Raw genomic sequence first — 22,231 nt, 5'->3', positions numbered from 1 at the left:
AGCAAGCATGTGTCCCCATGCATCAAGGCTTCAGAGAAAAATAGTTGAATTAAGAGAAAAAGAAAGGAAGAATAATGTAATCATAGTTTTACTGATGAGGGACCTCTCAAAACTCACTTGTAGTAAGAACTTGATTGCTTTTTGACAGGTACTGTTGTTTCTTGTTAGCTTTCTTGGCATATTTTCTTTTTTCCTTATAAGAGTTATTGAAGTTGAAAAAAAATGGTTAGCTTCTCAAAGACCCATTTTGGTGGACACAAAGGTGGTTTAACCTTTCTTTAGCAGTTGACATGGAGTTGTCCACCACTCATCTTCCATATCTGTTTCTGTTATATCCTTTTGTTTATAGTGAGTTTCTATCTGAGGTGATGTGTATCCCTGGCCCCTCAAGTGGCGTACTTAAATCCTGAGCTTAACAGCTGTTTTAGTTTAGTGTTTGAAAGGTCTATTCAAAGTCATTCATTTTGCCTTCCAGGAAGGATTGTACTAGTCGCATGTTCTACTAGATGGATATAGTTTGCCATTTGGATGGTTTCCATTCCCTTTGCTCTCCAGTTTTAGTCCTGGTCTTTTTGCTCATTTTATCCAAAGCAGGTCTCCTTTATTTTTCTGCTAAAGTATATTTAACTCCAGTGTTCTGTTTTAGTGATACCATCATGAATAAATACATTGCTTTCTTTTATGTTGTCCTTAATATCATTTTGGGTAGAATTCATCCGAAACTTCCCTTTACAGCAACTCTAAGGCTTTCACTTTTTCCTTTCAGGTTGTTATTGATTTGCTGCTTAGTGGGATGGTGTTCTCTGTTGTTCACACTGATTGTGTTTCACAGGAGAGAATTGAGTGGGGTGAGTTGGGGTTTGCACTCTCCCTACTTAGTCTGATTACATTGGTGACAGAGGGAGCTTATTGACATTTGAGTATACTACAGCTAGAGAATTTTAGCAAGCTCCCTCTGTTAGTAAAAGGTTAGTTCAACAACAGGTTAGATGGCTTTCTACCCATAGGATGATCTGTGCCACTCGCTTTTCCCTCAACAAACAGCTGCTTCAGCATCTGAGTCAGTGGTTGATCCCAGGACATCTCAGCCTTAGTCCAGGCTTTATCCATCTGCAGCATATGATTTTATCACAGTGTTCATGCTTTTTGAATTGCCTGTGATGATCTGTATTTACAATAAGTGCTGTGTAACTAACTGTCTGAAGTTGTTAATCTTCTTACTGTTCATCACTGATGGGTTCGGTTCTGAGCCCTTGGTACCGAGTTGGCGTTATACCAAGCTTGCGTGCACCAAAAACTCTCAAGCTAAGCTGCTACCCACAATGCCCTTCACTCAGTTACCTCAGATCTCATTTGCCGCACATCCATATAGCAGCGTTTCACCGAGCTCTCCAGCTGTTATATTTTTTCAAATATTATAAGTATTTGTGAATTTTTCCTGTCAGTTTTGCTATTTCCTCTCTAATTGCTTACTCAGCTCCACCCACAGGTATTTCTTGTCGTACCATTGTTGGTTATTGACCCTTTACCCTTGTGGTATTCCCAGTACCATTGTTGGTGTTTCTCTGTCTCTTTCTCTACTTACAACTTTCTTCTACTGTGAGCGTGTGTGTTTTCCTGGTATGTCGGAAAAGAAAGGGACTACGGGGTTTAAACACTGCTCCTCTTGCAGTGGTAAACTCCTGAATAGTGATTTACATGAAGAGTACATCTATTGTTTGGGTGTTCCGCACTTATCGGCGAAACCTCCATGTGATATTTGTGCCAGCTTCAGTCAGCGGATGCTGAATGAAAGACGAAACAAGTTGATTCTTAAGGACCTGCTTCCTTCGCCTTTTTCGGAGGCTATTTCTGCGTCAGAGGTCTCATCCCCTCCTGCTGTGGACAAGAAACTTCCTCGTTCAGACCCCTCTTCACCGGCCGGTGATGGGGGCAAAAGCCATAAGCACAAGGCCCACAAGACTTCCACCGAGCACTGTATCACCTCCTCTGTTCCGGGTTTGGCTCCAGTGCTTCATACCGAGATCGCCTCGTCATTGCCTGTCCCGGCTCCAATGACTATGGCAATCCACTACAACTTCGGTTCCAACCTGTTCACCTGTTTTTACCTTGGGACCAACGTCCCCTATCTCTGCTCCGACGTCAGTTCCGACAACAGCTTCGGAGCCACCATTGACCTCCACCCCAGTTGTGACCTCGGCTCCGAGCCCATTCTCTGCTCCGATTTTTTCCCCTGCTGCTGGTTTCCAAACTGGAATAGTCGGTGCTGTTCTTCAATACACCACAGACCCAGTACTTTCCGTCTGCAGATCCATTTGCCGGATAAGCCTTCAGCGCCTTTTTGGACCGGCCCGATTCCCCCTCAGGGGCATTGGTAAGGCCTACCAGGAGCCTTTCAGAATTGGATGTGGTGTGCCTCTTTGATCAGCTGCTGACCTCCAGGGGAATCACAAATTTTCCTAGATCTCATCCCACTCTGGGCTTTGGGTCCTTTACCCCTGCGACCCCTACGTACTCTCCTCCCCCTGATCCTTCGGTTCTGAGGCTCATATTTCCTATGTCTGCAAGAGGACCCCTTACCTCAGTGCCGACAAAGACCATGTCTGAGGATCCTTTGGGTGTCAGTTCTGTCGGAACCCACCCTTCCTCAATCTCATGCTTGGGGGGTGGAACCCTCGGTTCTGGCCACGGTTCTGGTTGTGTTGCCGGTTCCATCTTCGGGTCAGAGGGTTATTCCCGCCCTGGTTTTGCTTAAGGCTCTGTCCCCGGGAGCGGACCGCGTGGAGCAGGGTGTGACTCCGGTTCCTAAATTGACTTCTTTGGTTCCCATTCCTCTTCAGGTGGGCCTGCTTTCTGGGTGATGGAGAGGGTGCTCGCTTCGAGCAATCCTCCTATGTCAGACATTCCACCAGTTCCCTCTTTGCTGCAGCTATCAAAGGCCACCCCCCCCCAGGACTCTGAGAGCGGAAGGCCCAGGAAACCCCTGCTCAGGGTATTTCCCTTTCAGAGTCTTCTTTGGATGCTCCCAATGAAGAACTCCCTCGGAAATGGGCATATAAGAGGAAACACATGGACTCCCTAGAGGAGTCCCCCACGGAGGATAAAGGACTACGATGATGGGGAAGGATCCCCATGGTCACCCCTTGACTGTTTCATTTGGAGGCATCCTGGAAATCTTGAAGCAGAGGGGTGACTGGAAGCCCTCCAATCCTTCATCGGAGGAATCCGTATTCCTGCAGGCCTTCCGCTCTCGGCTCTCTACTTCTTGGGTGAGCCCCCCCGCCAATGAGTTAGCCAAGCTCATCGTGCAGCAAGCATGGAAGAATCCTGACACCGTTGAGGCTATCCCCAGGAGATCAGATAAGATACTGTTCCCCTCCAGAGGATCACCCCCATTGGTCTAGAGGTTTGCCAGTGGATGCTATGGTGGTAGTGGCAGCCATGAAGAAGGACCTTGCGGAGGAAAGTCCTGCTGTCCACCCACCCAACAGCGAGTCCCGGGTGGTGGACATGTTAGGGAAGCGAGTTTTTGCGTAGGCGACCTTTGCTGTCAGGTCTCTGAACTTTTTGGCACATTTTATGAGGCTCCAGAGAGATCTCATCACCAAGCTCTCTGGAACCCTCGCGGGTCAAGTGCCGGATGGTGCATGTGATAAAGTTGCTTCCCAACTTGCCAACCTAGAGTCAATCTCCAATTCATCCATGAGGTTGCTGTCCCATGCAACTGAAGGAGTGGCTAGAGCTGCGGGTACAGGCGTAGTTATGAGACGCCATGCCTGGATGCGCATTTGTGACCCTCGCAGACTCCAAGTCTTCCTTTTTAAATACCCCTATTGACCCATCAGCTTTGTTCGGTGCTAAGGTCAAGGATACATTAGCCAGGTGCGAGCAGGACGGGAAGGCCTCGTCTGCCGTGGGTCTACGTTTTTCCAAACCTCAGTGCTCCTCCTCCAGGAACCAGAGGAGTGGAAAGATGTGGCACAAGAAGTCTCAAGGTCCTTTCCGTGATGCACGTGGTGAGAACTCCCCCAGAGGCAGAGGGGGTTCCGGTAATGGAAGTTGCCCCTTTTGGGGCAGGGGGTTCTCTGAAATCAGAATTCCAGAAATTCTTTCTCAGGAAGACTGTATCAGCGCTCTTGAAGCGCTGCCCGATTGCTTTCCTCTGGAAGCAGTCAGGGCGTGTTTCTCTATTACAAACGATCAGTGAGTGCAGAGAATAATTTTCAGAGGCTATCACATTCTCTTAATCTCTTATCCAAGACTTCTGAAATCCCTTCCTGATGTTCCACCCAGTCAAAGGGAGGAGGCAGCTTCTGAAATATGAAAGCTGTGTCAAAAATGAGTCATCCAACAGGTCCCCCCAGACCAGTGCAGATCAGGTTTTTACTCGAGATTCTTTTTAGTGCCAAAGAAGACGGGGGACTGGAGGCCCATTTTGGATCTCAGCCAGCTAAACAAATCAGTGGTTCAGACCAAGTTCCACATGGTCATGGCTCAATCCATCTTCACCTTTCTGCGGGAGGGTGTGTGGATGTGCTCGTTAGACCTCCAGGATGCATATTACCACATCAAAATGGACAAACACTTCAGGAGTCTCCTTCGCTTCCGTCTGGGAGCCAATCACTACCAATTCAGAGCCCTGCCATTCGGTCTCTTGACGGCCCCCAGTGTGTTCACGAAATGCCTAGCAGTGGTCACAGCTCATCTGAGACTTCAGGGATTCCAGGTGTTTACGTATTTCGATGATTGACCCCCCCCCTCCCACCAAGTGCCTTCTGGTCAGGGCTCTCTGCTACACCCTAGTACTAACGGAGTCGCTGGGCATCAACATCCACTGGGAAAAATCCAATCTTCAGCACTCTAAACAATTGGAGTTTATAGGGAAGATATTCAACACTCAGTCAAGTCTGGTCTGTCTTCCCCCTCACAGGCTTCAGAGATTAAGGGCACAAGTTCGTGATACTCTGTCGAAGAAAGGTGTCTGCAAGGGAAGCTCTTCAGGCTCTGTGGTCTATGGCGACAGCCATGCCAATTGTTCCCCTAGCCTGATTACACATGAGACTGCTACAATGGCACCTTCTGTCCCAGTGGATATCCAGTCTTCATCCCCTGAGCTCACAGATTCTCATCACCAACACCTGCAAACAAGATCTCCTCTGGTGGATGAGTACAGAAGAAAATCTTTGGTGTCGCCCCTTCCAGGCTCCCCATCCCAGCGCCACGGTGATCACAGATGCTTCCCTGATTGGGGGGGGGGGGGGCACTTCCAGGGAAAGTCAGTCCAAGGCATGTGGTCCAGCATAGAGGTCGACTTGCATATCAATGTCCTGGAGTTCAGAGCGGTGCTATTGGCTTTGCAAGTATTCCACCCGCTCCTTCCGTCAGGAACGATTGCTATCCAGTCAGACAATATATCCTTGTCTGGTACATAAACAAGCAGGGACGGACCAAATCCTACCCCCTATGTCACGAAGCCATGAGAATCTGGCATTGGGCGATAACTTCCAACTGCTTTCTGATCGCAACGCATATCCCGGGGAGCTCCAACGTGGTTGCGGAACAGGCTGAGCAGATGCATCCTCTGTCCTCACTAGTGGTCTGTCAGAGTGTAACGGCAGAAATCTTCAGCTGTTGGGGCCAGCCATGCTGCGATCTTTTTGCCTCCTCAAACACAAAATGCAGAAGCTACTTTGCCCTCTTTCCCCCTTACAGGGAGTCACCGAGAGACGCTTTGATTCACGATTGGCCGGCGGGTCTCCTTTATGCTTATCCTCCGATTCCTCTGATCCCCCTTTTTCTAAGGAAAGCTATTTGGTTGAGAAGCAAAGTGATCCTCATTGCCCCATTCTGGCTTCAAGTGTGGTTTCCCTTCCTCTGACCTCATCTGTTACAACCTTCTTGGATTCTAGACACTCGTCAGGACCTCGTTTCTCACCCACAAGGGCTGACTTTACCGAATCTGTCCACTCTCAAGCTGATGGCTTGGTTTCTCCACTTCCGTTAGTTGCCAGGCAGGAAACCCTCTCCTCATCTGTCCGTGATTTTATCCTGGCCTCTCATAAACTATCCACCAGAAAACTGTACAAGGACAAGTGGAAAAGATTCACCATTTGGTCCCATAGTCGGGAGCTAGATCCATTTTCATCTCCTATAGCTACTATTCTTCATTACGTGGCTGAGTTGTTCACCAATGGTGCATCAGCTTCTTCCATTCGAGTCCATTTAGCAGCTATTTCCAACTTCTGTAATGGTTCAGATGGAGTCCTGCTTATTTCTACCCGACTTGGCAAGTCCTTCCTCAAGGGAATTTTCCACAGCAGACCTCTCATCAGGCAGCCGGTGGAGGCATGGAATCTTCCCCGAGTTCTCCAGTTTCTCTCTCTACCCACTTTTGAGCCTGCTGCGACATGTGACCTAAAATTCCTATCATGGAAATCCTTGTTTCTGGTGGTGGTCACTTCAGCCAGAAGAATATCTGAGTTGCAAGCCTTATGTATCAAGAGCCCTTATCTGATCTTCCATAAGGGCAGAGTATCAGGTACTAACCCATCCTTTCTTCCCAAGGTGGTTTCCAATTTTTCTATCAACCTGTCCATTGAGCTCCCTGTATTCTTTTCAAATTATTCAAACAAGGGAGAATACTGCCTACATTCATTGGATATTCATAGACAGTTATGTTTCTACCTGGACAGAACTAAGGCCTTTCGCAAGTCGGACCAACTTTTCACCTCTTTTTCTTGTCCTAGAATGGGATGTGCAGTATCTAAAGTTACTTTATCGAAATGGCTCAGGGATTGCATTAGCTTCTCATATTTGCTTACGAATGAATCTAAGCCTGGTCAAATCAAAGCTGTCTCAACTAGGGCTTTTGCAGGAACGGTTGTCTTCCACTCTAGGGCCTCCATGGATGACATCTGTGCAGCAGCCATTTGGGCTAAACCCCATACCTTCATTAAGCATTACAAATTGGATCTGATCTCCAGGGGAAGAGTGGTCTTTGGCTGTATAGTTCTCAGGAATGTTCTTCCATAAGGGCCACCCAGGTTCTCCAAGTAGCTTGGGATTCTGTCCCATCAGTGATGACTAGGAAGAAGATTAACAACTTCAGATAAAGAAGTTATGTCTTACCATAACATTCCATCTGAGTTGTTGATCTTCTTTCAGTCATCACACCCTCCCACCGAGCCCCCACTAAAGGCTCCTGGCGGATCTTCTGGGTCTTTATAGTGTTCCAGGGTTTCTGTGCAGAGACGGCCTCTGACTTTCTGTTTCTTCTATATGTTGCATGCAAACTTGATCTGAGGTAACTGAGTGAAGGACATTGTGGGTAGCAGCTTAGCTCGAGAGTTTTTGGTGTACGCAAGCTTGGTATAAGGCCGACTCTGTTCCGAGGGCTTGGAACCGAACCCATCAGTGATGAATAGGAAGAAGATAACTCAGATGGAACGTTATGGTAAGACATAACTTCTTTTTTCTTTCATGGTGTGACAGTACCCCCTTGGAATCTGGGCGTTCCCAGCAGATAGATTACGTTTGTTGGTGGAAGATAATAAATGACGATGGTTGTGAGAGAGAGCAGAAATGTAAAAAAAAGTGTGCTGGATCTGGCAGCTTGTTGATTTGCTTGTGGTATGGAAGCGAATGGCTGTTTGGGCAGTCATTGGTTTCACATGACTAAAATCAGCAGACTAAGAATAGTAGATCAGTAAAAAAAAAAAAAAAAATAGTCCATGTAATTTGGTGGGGGCTGACCTGCTCATGGGAATGTTTAAGAATTTTATTAACATAATGCAGTTTCCTTGACTGAACAAATTTTGAAGATTTTGTTTCAAACTGAACGTCTAGGTAACCATTTTATGTTTGTGCATTCGCAGACTAGTGCCACAGAATGTAATTAACACTGCATGTTTTTTTGGCAAATTGAGGTCAATGAGACAAGTTTATATTATTTACACTTAAGTGAACTTGGTTAAAAACCTGTCTTGTAATTAAGCTCTTTATGTAAAGGACAGAATTTCAGTGAAGCCCTTTGAAGAAACTTTTACTGAGGTAGTCTTGATGTTTACTTATTCTGTTTGCCACTTTTTCAGGTACAACACAGATCAGTACTCGCCTTATGCAGCACCATCACCACAAGGCTCGTATCAGCCCAGTCCAAGCCCACAAAATTACACTCAAGTTGCTCCAAGTCCTGTTGGGTACCAGAATACCAGTTCACCAGCCAGTTACCACCCCACACCATCACCAATGGCATATCAGGTAGGTATAATTGCACTTCTCTGAATTCTTGTTTTTCTTGATAGCTTTTGATTTTCACAATTTCCTCTCTTACCACATAGTTATGCTGTTTATCTGACTGAGCAGATCCTTACATGTCCAGGGTTTGTTGTACTATAAGTATTAAGCTTTTTCATGTGCAGTAACTAACTGATGTATATTTAACATCGGTTCACTGTATATTTAACATCGGTTCACACCTTACCGTAGGACATGAAGTGCAATAGACATCACACTGTGCACTAATATTCATGCTTGACCATTCCATATGCTGCTTAGTTCTTCTGTTATAAGGTCATGCATATGTTGTTACTCAGTTCTATTTATATGTAAAGTGTGTCTGGCTGTTTTATTTTTTTTATTATTATTCTCTGTATGTATGTTTTTGCACTGGGAATGAAGCATTGCAATTTTGTTCAATCACAGTGTAGTTCTGAATGACAATAAGGTTTTCTGTGATTTAAATCACATATGCAAGTGCAAAGAACCTGTTCCAACATTTAAAAAAGAAAATAGTAAATTACTTTTGTTGCACTTAATTTATTAGTTTACAGCTCTAGTCAGAAACGGTTCAAAGTTCTCAATGGAAAAAGGTAGCTTTTATCCAGAGCTACATTACTTCTTTTTCCTACTAGTAACACTCTTACCCCTCCTATGGAACTTTATTGGCAGCAATCTTTTTTTTTTTTCTTAGTTGTATAATTTTTTGCTTAACATAACTTCTTTTTCCAATTACACACAAACTAACTTCTTTCCCTTTATTCAACAAGCCTATCATTCCCAGCACACACATGTAATTACTACAGAGACGCCTCACTTTCTATATGAGATGTCTTGATTTATTATAAATAATTTTTATTACGATTGCGTAAACTCTCTACATTTTCTTTACTTGATAATAGTATTTTACAGGTATGTATTTTCATTATACGCTTGTTTCTCACTTAATGTAATTCTGATTTTCTTTGTATTCCCGGGATGAGACTGAAATGGATGACTTATCCGTAAATAAATGATAAATGCTGAATGAATGATTGAATAAATAAGTGTTGTGTATTTGTCTGGCAGTTGGTTTGGAGGATTAAGGAGCTGTTAACTAGCTATTTCCTGTGGTCCAGTGGTTCGATTCCCTCAGGTTCCATTGCTTAACTGTGACTCTGAGCACGTCACTTAACCAGGCCCCCTCTCCAAGGCTGTGTGTGAAAAAAGGTCCACAGAGATCAGTGCTCTAACCCAGAAAACAAATGCAAATAAATACATAAATATCTGGATACACCCACTAGATGTATGTGCCTGTTTTCAAGAGCAACCATAAAGCCCTAAGCATTGTACTAAGTCACATTTTGCAAAGACAGGCTGTGGGAACCGACCCTAGACCACAAAAAGATACTGCACATTGAGTTTATGTGTAACCCTCTGTGCTAAAATGCCATATTTGTAAATTTATTTGTTTTTTGAGTTTTTCCAGTATTGTGACTATTACTTTTACACTGACCAGTTTTCCTAGTCTGATGTCTACCTGTAATAGTCAACTGCTTCTCTCTATATATGTAGTTGTTATCTATGAAAACAGTTTACATTTCAGAGTGTTTGTTCCTTGTTTCACAGTTGGTCAAATAAATGTTGCATGTTCTTCCTTTCAGGTTTTTGTCATGCTGATATGTGGTCGCTATTGTGCAAAGAGGCATTCTTTCATGTGTTGGCTGTAGGAAGGGGAATACTATTGCTTTTCATTTTTATGTATTTATTAGCTGTTCAACACAGAGGTTTACACCTTCTTTCCAGCTTCCTCCATCTAAGTTTTTGTTACAGTCCTAGATACATGGTACTTGTATCCTTAATGTGATAGATGTAGTGTATATAAGGGAATAACATGAAGGTATTGCTGCTCTCTGCAAGCACTACTAACATTGAATGTGTGTAACATCACAGAGACCTGGTTGATGACCATTGAAAGCACTCCAGCAGTGCAGGGTTTCATTGCCTTTCACATATTCTGGCCCACCACATTAGACAAAGGCAGTAAAGACAGTGGTGTCTCTATATTCTTAAAAAAAAAAAAAAAACTTGTCTCCAGACTAGTTAAACAAAATAATGATCTGAAACTCCACCAAGTCCAGCATACTATTAACAAACCCACTTATGTAATACCTAACTATGAAACCCCATGCTGTACCCGTCCCTTGGCCCACACATCCTCTCTAATTAGTATGGAATCCATATGTATTGAACTAAAGACCATCCTCATAGGAGAGTTCATTTACTCTCCATAAACTGGAAGATTTGTACATCTTCAAACACATGCCCAGAGATTTCTGGGTGTCTTCAGTTCAAACTGCATGTACCATTTGGACCACACCCCAACCAGGAGTGAAAAAATCATGGATTTGGTCCCTACCAATATGGGGCAATTTTGTTCCTTATCAGTTTGTAATTTTTACCCTTGTCAAATCAAGGTTTGAGCACATTCACCATAAGATTGAAGCCTAAAGCATCTTCAGTACATCAGTACAAGTTAAAAATAAAAAGGCTCATCTACTAAAAACTGAGTGATAACCTAGCTAAACTGAATACCCCCTCTATCTTGATGACCTTGTTGCTTAAGCAGAATCCTTCATGACCAATTTTATGTACATATAAATAGTTGCTACACATCTTTCCTGTCAGAAATAAATAGTCCCACCAAATTCAAAAATAAACCCCTGTGATGGAACCCAAATATAAACATGCTGTATAATAAAAGAAAAAAAATATTGCACGCAAAATAAATTGAACTCTCAGGATCCCAAAAACACTCTTGCTAAACTAACTAAAGAACTCTGGACCCTGATCAAATGAACCATAGACAGATATGAGGTAAAAATAGCCACCAAGGTGAAAGATAACCACTTTAACAGTGCATGCTGCGTAATTTCATTTCCAAATGCATTTGGCACCATTTCACATATGGGAGAACTGACAATTGAGCATTAAATGTCAGTCTGTATGTAATTAATTTGGCAAATATCAGTTAATCATCTGGAGATGCCAGATCAGATTAAGACAATGTTATCTGTCTCAATCAGTGATGGTTACAGTGGATGACCTTACAGCTCTGTGTACTGGGGCCACTTTTTAATGTCTTTTCTCTAATATAAGACTGGGGAAGGGGCTGTGGATAAACCAGTTATGCTGATGATTTCAGACTGGTTAATCCATTTACTTCAGTAAAAAGTGCTGGCGTTTTTCAAAGTGACTTACAATAATACATGCCTGGTGCAATAGAAATGAGCTCATATTTAATGTTAAAGTAGCATCATGAAAGTTTGCAAAAAGTGTATAAATTGTAGCTATAAACACCATCATTAAAAATCTAGGGACAGTCACAGATGACCGTTTAAACTTTGATAACTGTGTATCTACCACAGAGTTCATTTTGTTAAACTGATTGTGATGTATCCCATGAAATTCTAGAGAGTACATCTAATTATCTGAGATGAGATCATGTATTTTATACCACACTGACACTGATCTGACCCATAACTGAAGCCGTAAAACAAGCCACATGAAGCCATTTGATTCCTTACTAGAAAGTCATTAGTCTGCAAAATCTGAACTGTTTAGACGAGTTTCAGGGTTTGGCAGTGCATTCCATTTCCAGGTAAAGGCAGGTACTTTCTTGGATTCCTTATTCACTGGAGAAGGGCTTTTTTTTCTGCTTTCAAAGAATTCCATAGTAGAAATATCCACATGTTGTATCTCAGAATGTTGTTACCGCTCCATTCGGTCAGATTCAGACAGTTCTTCCTGTGATTCATCAGCTTTTATCTCAAGTCATTCAGCCATTGTCCCCTTCGGAGATGGATAACTTTTCATTCAAAAAGCGACAGGACCCAAACGGCAGCTAATCCACCTTTATTCACTAAAACAACCACAGTTAGCACTTTTGTCTGTAATAAACCAACTTCATCAGGTGATATTCACTTGAATAGTCCACCATATTTAAAACACACCCATTATCATGTGACTGCCAATGTGTCACATTTAAAGAGCCCACACACAATTATAAGCATTGTAAAATACATCACATAATACTAACAGAACCACTTAAAAACATACTTAAATATGAACAAATGACCAAACAGCCATTAAAATAAATGACAAAAATCTGCACATGTAAAAACACTCATCTCTGAGAAGCTTTAAAACTGGCTGAACAGATATCAACTCATTTAAGCCTGGACTCTCACTTGCATTACATTTCAATTTCCACATCAGTTCCTTTTTGTCCAAATGCAACCTCAAAGGACCACCCCTTGGATTTTCAATCATCTTCTTCAAAACATCGAATTTACAGCAATATGTAGGGTGCAGTTTAGTGCGCCTAGCCAAACATTTGTTTCTTGTGCTTTAGAAGTGGCATACACATGTTCCCTTATCCTATCTTTTAACGCCCTTTCAGTCCTGCCCACATAAAAAGCGGTGCAAGACTCACATAGGGCTGCATACACCACTCTTTTTGTATTACAGTTATAATTATTCTGCATTTGATACATCTTCCCATTGATAGCAAATGCCTGGGTACATTTTATATAGGGGCAGGCAAAGCCCACATCTTTTCTTGGTAACATCTTGATTGTCTGAGGAAGAATTAACAGGCATTAAGTTTTTACCTCTCCTGAAGATTATTGTTGGCTTGTCTCCTAACTTGCTAGCCAGCTCATAATCTTCTCTAATAATTACCCAATTTTTCATGATTATTCTTCTAACCGCTGCTTGGTCTACAGAAAAAGAGGTGATAAAAGAACTCTTGTACCTATCAGTTGGAGCCGAAAAAGTTCCACTTATTTGGGTCATTACTTCAGGCCCCCCATTAAATGATGCCCCCACCCCTTCTTGGGGGTGTCAACTGTGGCTTTAAAATAGGCACATATACATTGTTCTGTCTTTGAATCAAGACTTTATCTATGGATGAATCAGTAAAGGCTTCAGGATATCCACATCTCAAAAACATGGATTTTAACAAAATACATTCTTCCACAAAGTCATAGATTCATAGGTTGGTACTAGGCTATCGGCCCTAGGGCCTATACAAGCCTAGCCATAACAATTCCTTGGATATTTCTTCCCACAGTATTTACTTCCCTGGACCCCTGTCTAGCAGAGCGACTGACATGATCACCAGGGTGAATTTCCCATCTCCCATCCAATTGTTAAGGTTCTTTTTTAAGAGGGCCAAGAAGGCGCTCTGCTTGACATTGTATGGGCAGTCTGTTCCAGAGTATGGGGAGTCTCAAGGTCAGGAACCTATCTCTCCAGCATATTTTGTTCATTGTGATGACAAGGTTTAGATCCCTGGAGCGTGTGGCTCTGAGGGATTGGGATTTCTTTAAGTGGAGCATGTTCAACAGCTCAGGGTTTGATATGGGTTTGTATGTTAAGTAGAGATCTCCTCTGAGTAGACGATATGCCACAGAGTATAGTTGGAGTTTTTTTTAGATGGTCAGCATATGGTATCTGCTTTAGGCCTGTGATTCTTTTAGTGAGGTATTTCTTCTGCCTTTCCAGCTGTTGCAGATGTCTTGTGAGGTACATGCCAAACTGGGCATTGTACTCTATAATGGGTCTAATGAGGGATGAGTACAGTGGGACAATGATCTCCTTTTTTCTGGATGAAAAGCACTTAGTGATGAGATGTGCCACATAGAAGGATTTCCTGACTGTTGTGGCGATGTGTCCCTAAGTCTCTCATCACACTTTTGGTGTTTAGTGTACTGCCACCTATGTGGTAATTCATGGGTACATGTTTTTTCCCAAAGGGGATAACTGTACATTTGTTGGCATTAAACTCGAGTCCATGGCTCTGGCACCAAGCATCTGTTTCTGTAATGCCTTTTTTGTAATCCACATAATTTGGGGATTCAGTAATGGCTACCAGTTTGCAGTCATCTGTGAACTTTGTTAGCCAGAGTCCCTTAGTGTTGGTCTGTACTTCAGAGAAGTAGATGCCAAACAACAGCTGTCCCAGGACTGAACCCTGAGATTCTCCACTTGTCCACTTGTCACTTGTCTGGAGCTGGATTTGGAATCGGCTACTTTTACAGTCTGGGTTCTGTCAGTAAGCCAGTTGGCAACCCATCGAGTGACATAGGGATTTATGCCCAGCTTAGTAAGTTTATCTAGGATTCCAGAGTGGGTGATGGTGTCGAAGGCCTTGGCGAAGTCCAGATAGGCTGTGTGGACCACCTTACCCTCGTCCACAGCTCTGGAGACTGATTTGAAGAAGTCAGTCAGGTTCAGGAGACGAGATTGGACCTTCACGAACCCAAACTGGGTGGGGTCCAGTGTTTGAAGGTTGCCAATGTCTTTATTTATAAGTTCTATGATAATGCGTTCCATATGATGATGTCATTTGTGCTGCCTGAATTAACTTTCCTTTTAAAACTGCCTTTTTCTACTAGACAGGGTGATAACTTTCAAAATATAAAAACAAAATTGAATATCTGGGCTTCCTATATATTTTAGACAACAAACACCCATTGGAGTCCTTTCTAAGTGCCACATCCAGATACACAATGGCTTGATCATTCAGTTCAAACAAAAATTTATAAAACCAGTACAGCTGTTGATGTATTCCTTGAAACTCGAAATTGTCTCCTGTCCATATGAGAAAAATGTCATCCTGGTACCTAGTGTGCATGGTCCAGGATTCTTTGAAGCTGCTGTTAAACAAAAATTTCTCCTCCCAAGTAGTCATAACCGTGTTGACATAGATAACCCCACAAGCTGTACCCATGGCCACACCTTTTGTTTGCAGAAAGAAAAATGGTTTTCAAAAAATATGTAGTTATTCTGCAAAACCAGTTCCATAAGATCACAAAGCAGGTTAGTTTTATCTTGATCCAAATCTGAATAAAAATGTAAAAATTCTGCAAAACATTCCGATCCCACATTATGTGGGATAACCGAATACAGATCTTTTATGTCAGTGGTAACAGAGGCCATGAGTAACTGTCCCCACCTCATTACACATCTGCAAAAATTGCCAAGAATCTTTTACCAGGTGTTTTGCCGCTTGAACATATGGTTTCACCTTAAAGTCCAAGTACTTTCCAATAGCTGACATGGTGGAATTCCTGGCACCCACAGTTGGATGAAATGGTGGATTAACTATGTCCTTGTGGAGCTTAGGGACTCCACATATTGTGGGCATAACCGCCTCTTTTATACACAAATACTTGTATATTCTTCCTTCTTAATTTGACCCTGCATATACATGTCAAACAGGGAAGAGTAAATTATACTATAGGCCATGTGCATCTCATTTTTTGACACCTATTGCAGAGTATTTGGACTGGTTTGCAGAATTTTTACATTTTCATTCAGATTTGGATCAAGATAATATTAACTTGCTTTGTGATCTTATGGAACTGTTTTTGTAAAATAGCTACATATTTTTTTGAAAAACATTTTTTTCTACAAACAAAAGGTATGGGCATGGGTGCAGCTTGTGGGGTCATGTATGACAAAGCGGTTTTGTCTACTTGGGAGGAGAATTTTTTGTTTAACAGCAGCTTTAAAGAATCCTGGACCATGTACAACTACGTACCAGGATGACATTTTTCTCATATGGACAGGGCACCAGGAGACAATTTTGAGTTTCAATGAATATAACAACAGCTGTACTGGTTTTCTAAAATTTTCTTTTGAAGTAATTGACCAAGCCATTGCATATCTGGATGTGGCTTTTAGAAAGGACACAAATGGGCGTTTGGTGCCTAAAATATATAGGAAGCCTGCTTATTCAAATTTTTTACATTCTGAAAGTTATCACCCTCTCCAGCAAAAAAAAGGCAGTTTTAAAAGGACAGTTGTTTCGGACCGCACAAATGACATCATCATATGAAGACTTTGTGGAAGAATGTTTTTTGTTAAACTCCATGTTTTTAGGATGTGGATATCCTGAAACCTTTGTTGATTCATCTGTAGATGAAGTCATGATTAAAAGAACAATGTATATGTGCCTGTTTTAAAGCCACAGTTGACACCCCAAGTAGGCTGGGGGGGGGGGGGTCATCATTTAATGTGGAACCTGAAGTAATGACTCAAATAAATGGAACTGTTTCGGCTGTGATTGATATGTACAAGAGTTCTGTTATCACCACTTTTTCTGTAGACCAAGCAGAGGTTAGAAGAAGAATCCTGCAAAATTGGGTAATTATTAGGGAAGATCATGAGCTGGCTAGCAAGTTAGGAGACAAGCCAACAGTAATCTCCAGGAGAGGTAAAAACTTAAAAGATTTCCTGGAAATGCCTGGTAATTCTTCCTCAGACAGTCAAGATTTTACCATAAAAAGATGTGGGTTTTGTAGAGCCTGCCCTTATATAAAATGTACCCAGGCATTTGTTATCAATGGAAAGATGCATCAAATGCAGGGTAATTATAAATGTAATACAAAGAGAGTGGTGTATGCAGCCCTATGCGAGTCTTGCACCGCTTTTTATGTGGGCAGGGCTGAAAGGGCATTAAAAGGATAAGGGAACATGTGTATGCCATTTCTAAAGCACAAGAAACAAATGCTTTGGCTAGGCACACTAAGTTGCATCCTACACATTGTTTTAAATTCGTTGTTTTGGAGAAGTTGATTGAAAATCCAAGGGGTGGTCCTTTGGGGTTGCATTTGGACAAAAAGGAACTGCTGTGGCAATTGAAATGTAATGCAAGTGAGAGTCCCCGCTTAAATGAGTTGATATCTGTTCATCCAGTTTTAAAGCGTAAAGCTTCTCAGAGATGAGTGTTTTTACATGTGTAGATTTTTGTCAGTAATTACTTCAATGACTTGGGCATTTTTTTCATCTTTAAGTATGTTTTAAAGTGGTTCTGTTAGTATTATATGATGTATTTTACAATGCTTATAATTGTGTGTGGGTTCTTTAAATGTGATACATTGGAAGTCACATGATGATGGGGTATGTTTTAAACATGGTGGACAGTTCAAGTGAGTCTCTTCTGATGAGGTTTGTTTATTACAGACAAAAGCACTAATTGTGGTTGTTTTAATAAATAAAGTTGGATTAGTTGCCATTTCTTGGTTCTGCTGCTTTTTATTGTGGATTTTAGTTTGTGGTTGGTGTTTGTCAATTTCAACTTTTCATTCAAGGCTTTAACTGGCACCAAAAAAATGAATGAATGGTAGAAGCCTTTTCATGATCTGGCAAACCACAACAGCTTCATTCAGGATATTGACAGCTCACACACTTGCTCTTTATATGGAATGCTTGATTTGGTATCCTTTGGTGCAAAATACATCTGAGAGTCCTATCAAGTCACAAAGGCTATACAGCCTAGTAATCTTTAGCTCTTCGAAGGGGAGTGACACTTACCTGACATTTGTTTTTCTGCTGCACCTGTTTTGTTTACCAAATTTCTTCATTTAATGTTTTCCCAGCTGTAGCTTCAGAAGGTTCATATATGCCTTACCAGGATGAATGTCTGATTCAGGCTCAGTCTCGGAAGACCATGCAGTGAGACATGCAGAAAACCTTCCACTACTTCACAGTTGGATATTCCACTGAATTAACAGAAAAGGCTTGTGTTGATTCCCTTTCTTAATACAAAATGCTGTTGGTGATTACATTATATTTGACAAAGAGGTGACTGTGAAGAACTGTTAATTATGTGCTGGATGTTGTCTTGTAACTATTTGGAGGACATGGGATTTCTTGCCCTTCAGAAGCATGAATACCAAGGAATTTGCCCTCCATCATCAAGACATTGGTAGTATAAAGGGTTATCAGTTGATGCCATCTTTGGTTCTTTCTTGCCACAGTCTGTTTTATCTCATCTCTTTCCAGGGTAACTGGAACATGGCCTACCTAAATTTGTCCCTAGACTACATCAGGTGGAGTATGAGAAGTGGGGAGGGGTCCACAAGGGATAGGAGTAGCAAAAGGAAAGGTACCATCCCCAAACCTAGGCATAAAGCAGAAGTGGTTAGGTTGGAGAGAATTAGCACTGTAACAGTAAAGTTACCATAACATCTATATATATGTCAGGCAACTAAAACAATTGTACTATGTTCTTTGTAGTTCACTGTTACAGTAATGACTCTTGGAAACATACTCAGAGTTCTAGAAAGTTAAGGGGCTGACCTAAAGCTGGTCCGTGTGAAATCAAGCTCTGGAAGATGGCAGAAGCAAGGCCTGCTCTGGCCCTAGGCATAGCCCCTAGATTGTAGTGCCTGAAAAAGTTGTAGGTAGAGGTCCAAGTTTCTCCCTCCAGTATGTTCTGAGTAGAAAATCCCTTCAGAATGGCAGTAATATTAGCAGTAGCCCTTGTTGAATGTGCTCTTGGTACTGTTTAGTGCTGGCCTTCCATTACGGTTACAGTACAGTTTGTGTTCTGTTTTGCAATGATTTGTTCATGTTTCCTCTCTTTACCATTTGCAAAGGATGCAAACAGCTTGTCTGATTTCCTGTAAGATTTGGTTTTTCACAATGAAAATGTCAGGTGCCTTTGCACATCTAAGGAATGTCGTAAAATCTCAACTTTATTCTGGGGAGAGATGGGAAGAAAACATAAAGATTTGTTGCCTGATTTAGGGAAAGCTCAGACACCACATGAGGCATAAAGGAGGGGTTAGTACGGAGAGTAACCCTATCTTTGCGGAAAATTAGGAAAGGTTCCTTACACATTAAAGTGACATTTACACAGAGTTTTCTGACAAGTGATGTTAACAGTGTGTAAGAGAAGAAAGCAGACCTGTCTCTTCTAGCTCCACTTTGTTGCCATTGCAACTTTGGGTTCAGGCTTATGTCCCAGGATTTGGAGGTTCTTCTAGTACCACTTGTTGCATGTCCCTGAATGTAACAGCTTGGTTGATTGAAGATTCCTTCCAAAGAACAGTACTTTTTACCAGAGGTGCTTTCCTTTCTTGAGGGTCACTAAAAGAACAAATCGTAAGGCATACAAACACTTATCTGAATGGACCAAATACTTTCATTGTTATGAAAATAAAGACCTTAGAATCTGTTGTTTTCCCAGAGTTTTAAGTTTCATTGCCCAAGTTCTTTGTTCATTACTGGCCTGACCTATTAACTGACAAGCTGCACTTTATATATGATTCTCCAGGTAACACTTTTCTAATTCCTATTAACATCTTGAAAGGGGATTTGTCATTTAAGATGTACAAAAAAAAAAAAAAAAACAGCACTTGCTTGGATCTTCAGTTATGTGGCTAAACAGTGTACTTGGTTTCCTCCTTTAGAGCCTTTCTGGCCACTTGAGGCATCAGATATTGATTACTCGTCTTAAAAGCAGTTTCAGCCTGAAGGATTTCTGACCTGCAAACATTAATGATGTAAAGAGCCCTGCAGTGTAAGAACAAGGTGCCGTTAAGGAAAAATTGCCCTTATTCTTGCCAAAAATAGTTTTTGAGGTATCCCAGAACCAGGCTTTTCAGCTGCTTTTCTTAAGCAAGAAAATGAAATAAAATTTGCATTACATGGATATGCATGTCATTTATTTGACATTTGGAGATCTAACCCTTTTACACAAACAAATCATTTCCTGTGTTTTTATGAAGGAAAGTGGGTCAAGAGACGTTTAGTTAGCCCAATTGTATTATGATAAAGGTAACAGGATTTTAACTGGAGAGGTCATGGCTTAATCCACCAGATATATAGTTGCACTGCATCCTGTTTCAAGAAGGTATTTGACACTGACATCTTTTCACACATTTTCTAAATAGTCCAGAAAGACGGAACAAGATTTATTTTTCTGTCGTTTTATAGATTCTTACATCAGTGATCTTTATTATGAACTTAATGCTTTTGATTGAGAAAATGCAATGCAACTGTATGTTTGAAAAGTTTTTCCTGCAAGGTAGACTCCCTCCATCCCTTCTCACTCCATCCCGAGTTGTACACATTATTGGTCTTATAGCTGTGTCTGTGTAGTTACTCTGTACCAGTTACATATATTTTTGTTAGTGGGCTTGTTTTGTCATGGTTAAGTTTACCCATAGATTGTTGTTTACTTTCCTACAGGTGTATTTTGTTGAGCTGCATTTAGTACTTATTGGATGCACCTTGAGTACATTTACTGAAATGTATAAACACATGTTTTCCAGGTTTACTTTCCATTTCAAGGCTCCTTTAGCTTTCATATGGTTTTATTTTTACTTTGTGTTTTGAGGCTGCTATGGCAATCCTTACTCCCCAAGATTATTTTTTGGTAGCGTAACTCTGTATGCCACTGCTTACTACCAAGGCATATTATTGGGTGTGCAGTTTTCTTTTTATAACTTAGAATCATCTAACAGCTGTGGGGTACTGTTGCACCCATGCACCCAAAGAGTTGTCTAACTACTAAAAAGTCTGGAAGGTTTGATATCTGCCTCCAACTTTGCTTACAGCCATATTTATGGAGTTCTTCGTTTGGGATATTAGTATTACTCAAACTTCAGCTGTTAAGGTGAGTGCAACTCATACGGTTACAATTCATGAGTTTTGTGCTTAATTTGACTGTTCTCCATTAGCTGTTAAGAGTAACTGCCAAGACGTGATGTCTCTTACATTCCTTTTCATTGTTTAGGCCAGTCCAAGTCCTAGTCCTGTTGGTTATAGTCCAATGACACCTGGTGCTCCATCTCCTGGTGCGTATAATCCACATACTCCAGGATCCGGAATCGATCAGACATCAAGTGACTGGGTCACAACAGATATTTTAATCACTGTTAGAGACACATATAGTGATGGCCAAGTTGTGGGCCGGACTGGAGTTATACGCAATGTGACAGTAAGTATGCATAAGATTAAAACAAAGCAGATTTCATTCCAAAGTTCTAATAGTTTTGATTCTGTCTGAATTGTAAAAGTTTAAATGCATTCCTTCTGTAATTCTAACGTCAGACACAGCATGCACATGTTCAGTTCAGGGAAGTATTGGTCAGATTGTTTAATGTGGTATTATTCCATGGAATAAAAGGTCTGCGTCTTCCCCCCCCCCCCCAAGCATTTCAGAGAATGTTTCATTGTGTCGTTGGCACCTTTGTCATGAAAGCTAATCTGCATATTTGTAGAGATGTTAATCATAAGGGTAAGTGCTGAAGTTTCATTCATAATGTTTGAGAGCCATGACACAGATGGGCATCTAGACACTCTTCTACTTCCAGAAATGTTTGGGTTTCCCTTGTGTATGGCAAGTCTTTTCCCTACTATGCAGATGCAGTAAAACTTAAGATATCAAGGTTGTGGGGCCTGCACAGTCTTCAATTTACTGCATTGAGCAGTCAGAGTACTATCAATCAGTGTCGCCCAGTGTGCCTGTGTTAGACAGAGTTTGCCTACATTTGTTCTGTTGTGCCTATTTTGCTTTAGGGACCAAACCACAATGTTTCTGTTTGCGAATTCCATCTGATTTGTAATTAAAAAAAAACTGCTACATTAGTAATCATAAAATGTGAAGGCCTTCCTTAAACACATGCAGAAAAAAAAGTAAATAAAAGTAGTGGCACCAGCAGGAGAAGTCCACCAGTTGGAGGGTCTAATATTCCTAAGAAAAAGTCATCTTAGAAAAAAAAAATGACAAGAAAAATGGAAAATTACCAAAAAAAAAACAAAAAAAAAAACAAAGGAACTAGGGTCAAGTGAAATATTGCCTTGCTCACCCATAATCATAAGATCTCTTTCTACTGTCTCCATGCCTACCCTTTGGAGGCAGATAGTGAGATCATCTAGGTCTCAGGGTGAAACAAGCGAGACCTTCAGGACAGATGGTTTTCCAGGCACCCACCATGGACATTTGACTTTTTCATATTTTTGTTGCACCATTATATGGATTCTCCCCAGGGTATCCCTACCATTAGTATAAAGTTTTGTTGTCATAAGTTGTAATATGAAGTACAGGGTGTTAACAATGGTTGATGGTTGAGGTGAGCACAATACTTGTTAGACCAGTAGTGATTTTGAGTTT

General features: G+C 41.5%; 1 protein-coding gene across 1 annotated transcript in view; it reads left to right on the top strand.

Annotated features, from left to right (window-relative positions):
- Window positions 1-22,231, top strand: part of SUPT5H (SPT5 homolog, DSIF elongation factor subunit) — a 1,344,557-nt gene that overhangs the window by 1,256,030 nt on the left and 66,296 nt on the right. Inside the window, exons 22-23 of the mRNA XM_044069729.1 lie at window positions 8,091-8,259; window positions 20,852-21,055. Coding sequence (XP_043925664.1) covers window positions 8,091-8,259; window positions 20,852-21,055 — 373 coding nt within the window. The remainder of the gene's footprint in view (window positions 1-8,090; window positions 8,260-20,851; window positions 21,056-22,231) is intronic.

The sequence above is a fragment of the Protopterus annectens genome, chromosome 4.part0, assembly GCF_019279795.1.
Source record: "Protopterus annectens isolate FY-2018-M chromosome 4.part0, PAN1.0, whole genome shotgun sequence".
Classification (NCBI taxonomy): domain Eukaryota; kingdom Metazoa; phylum Chordata; order Ceratodontiformes; family Protopteridae; genus Protopterus; species Protopterus annectens.
This window is presented reverse-complemented; position numbering and strand designations above follow the sequence as displayed.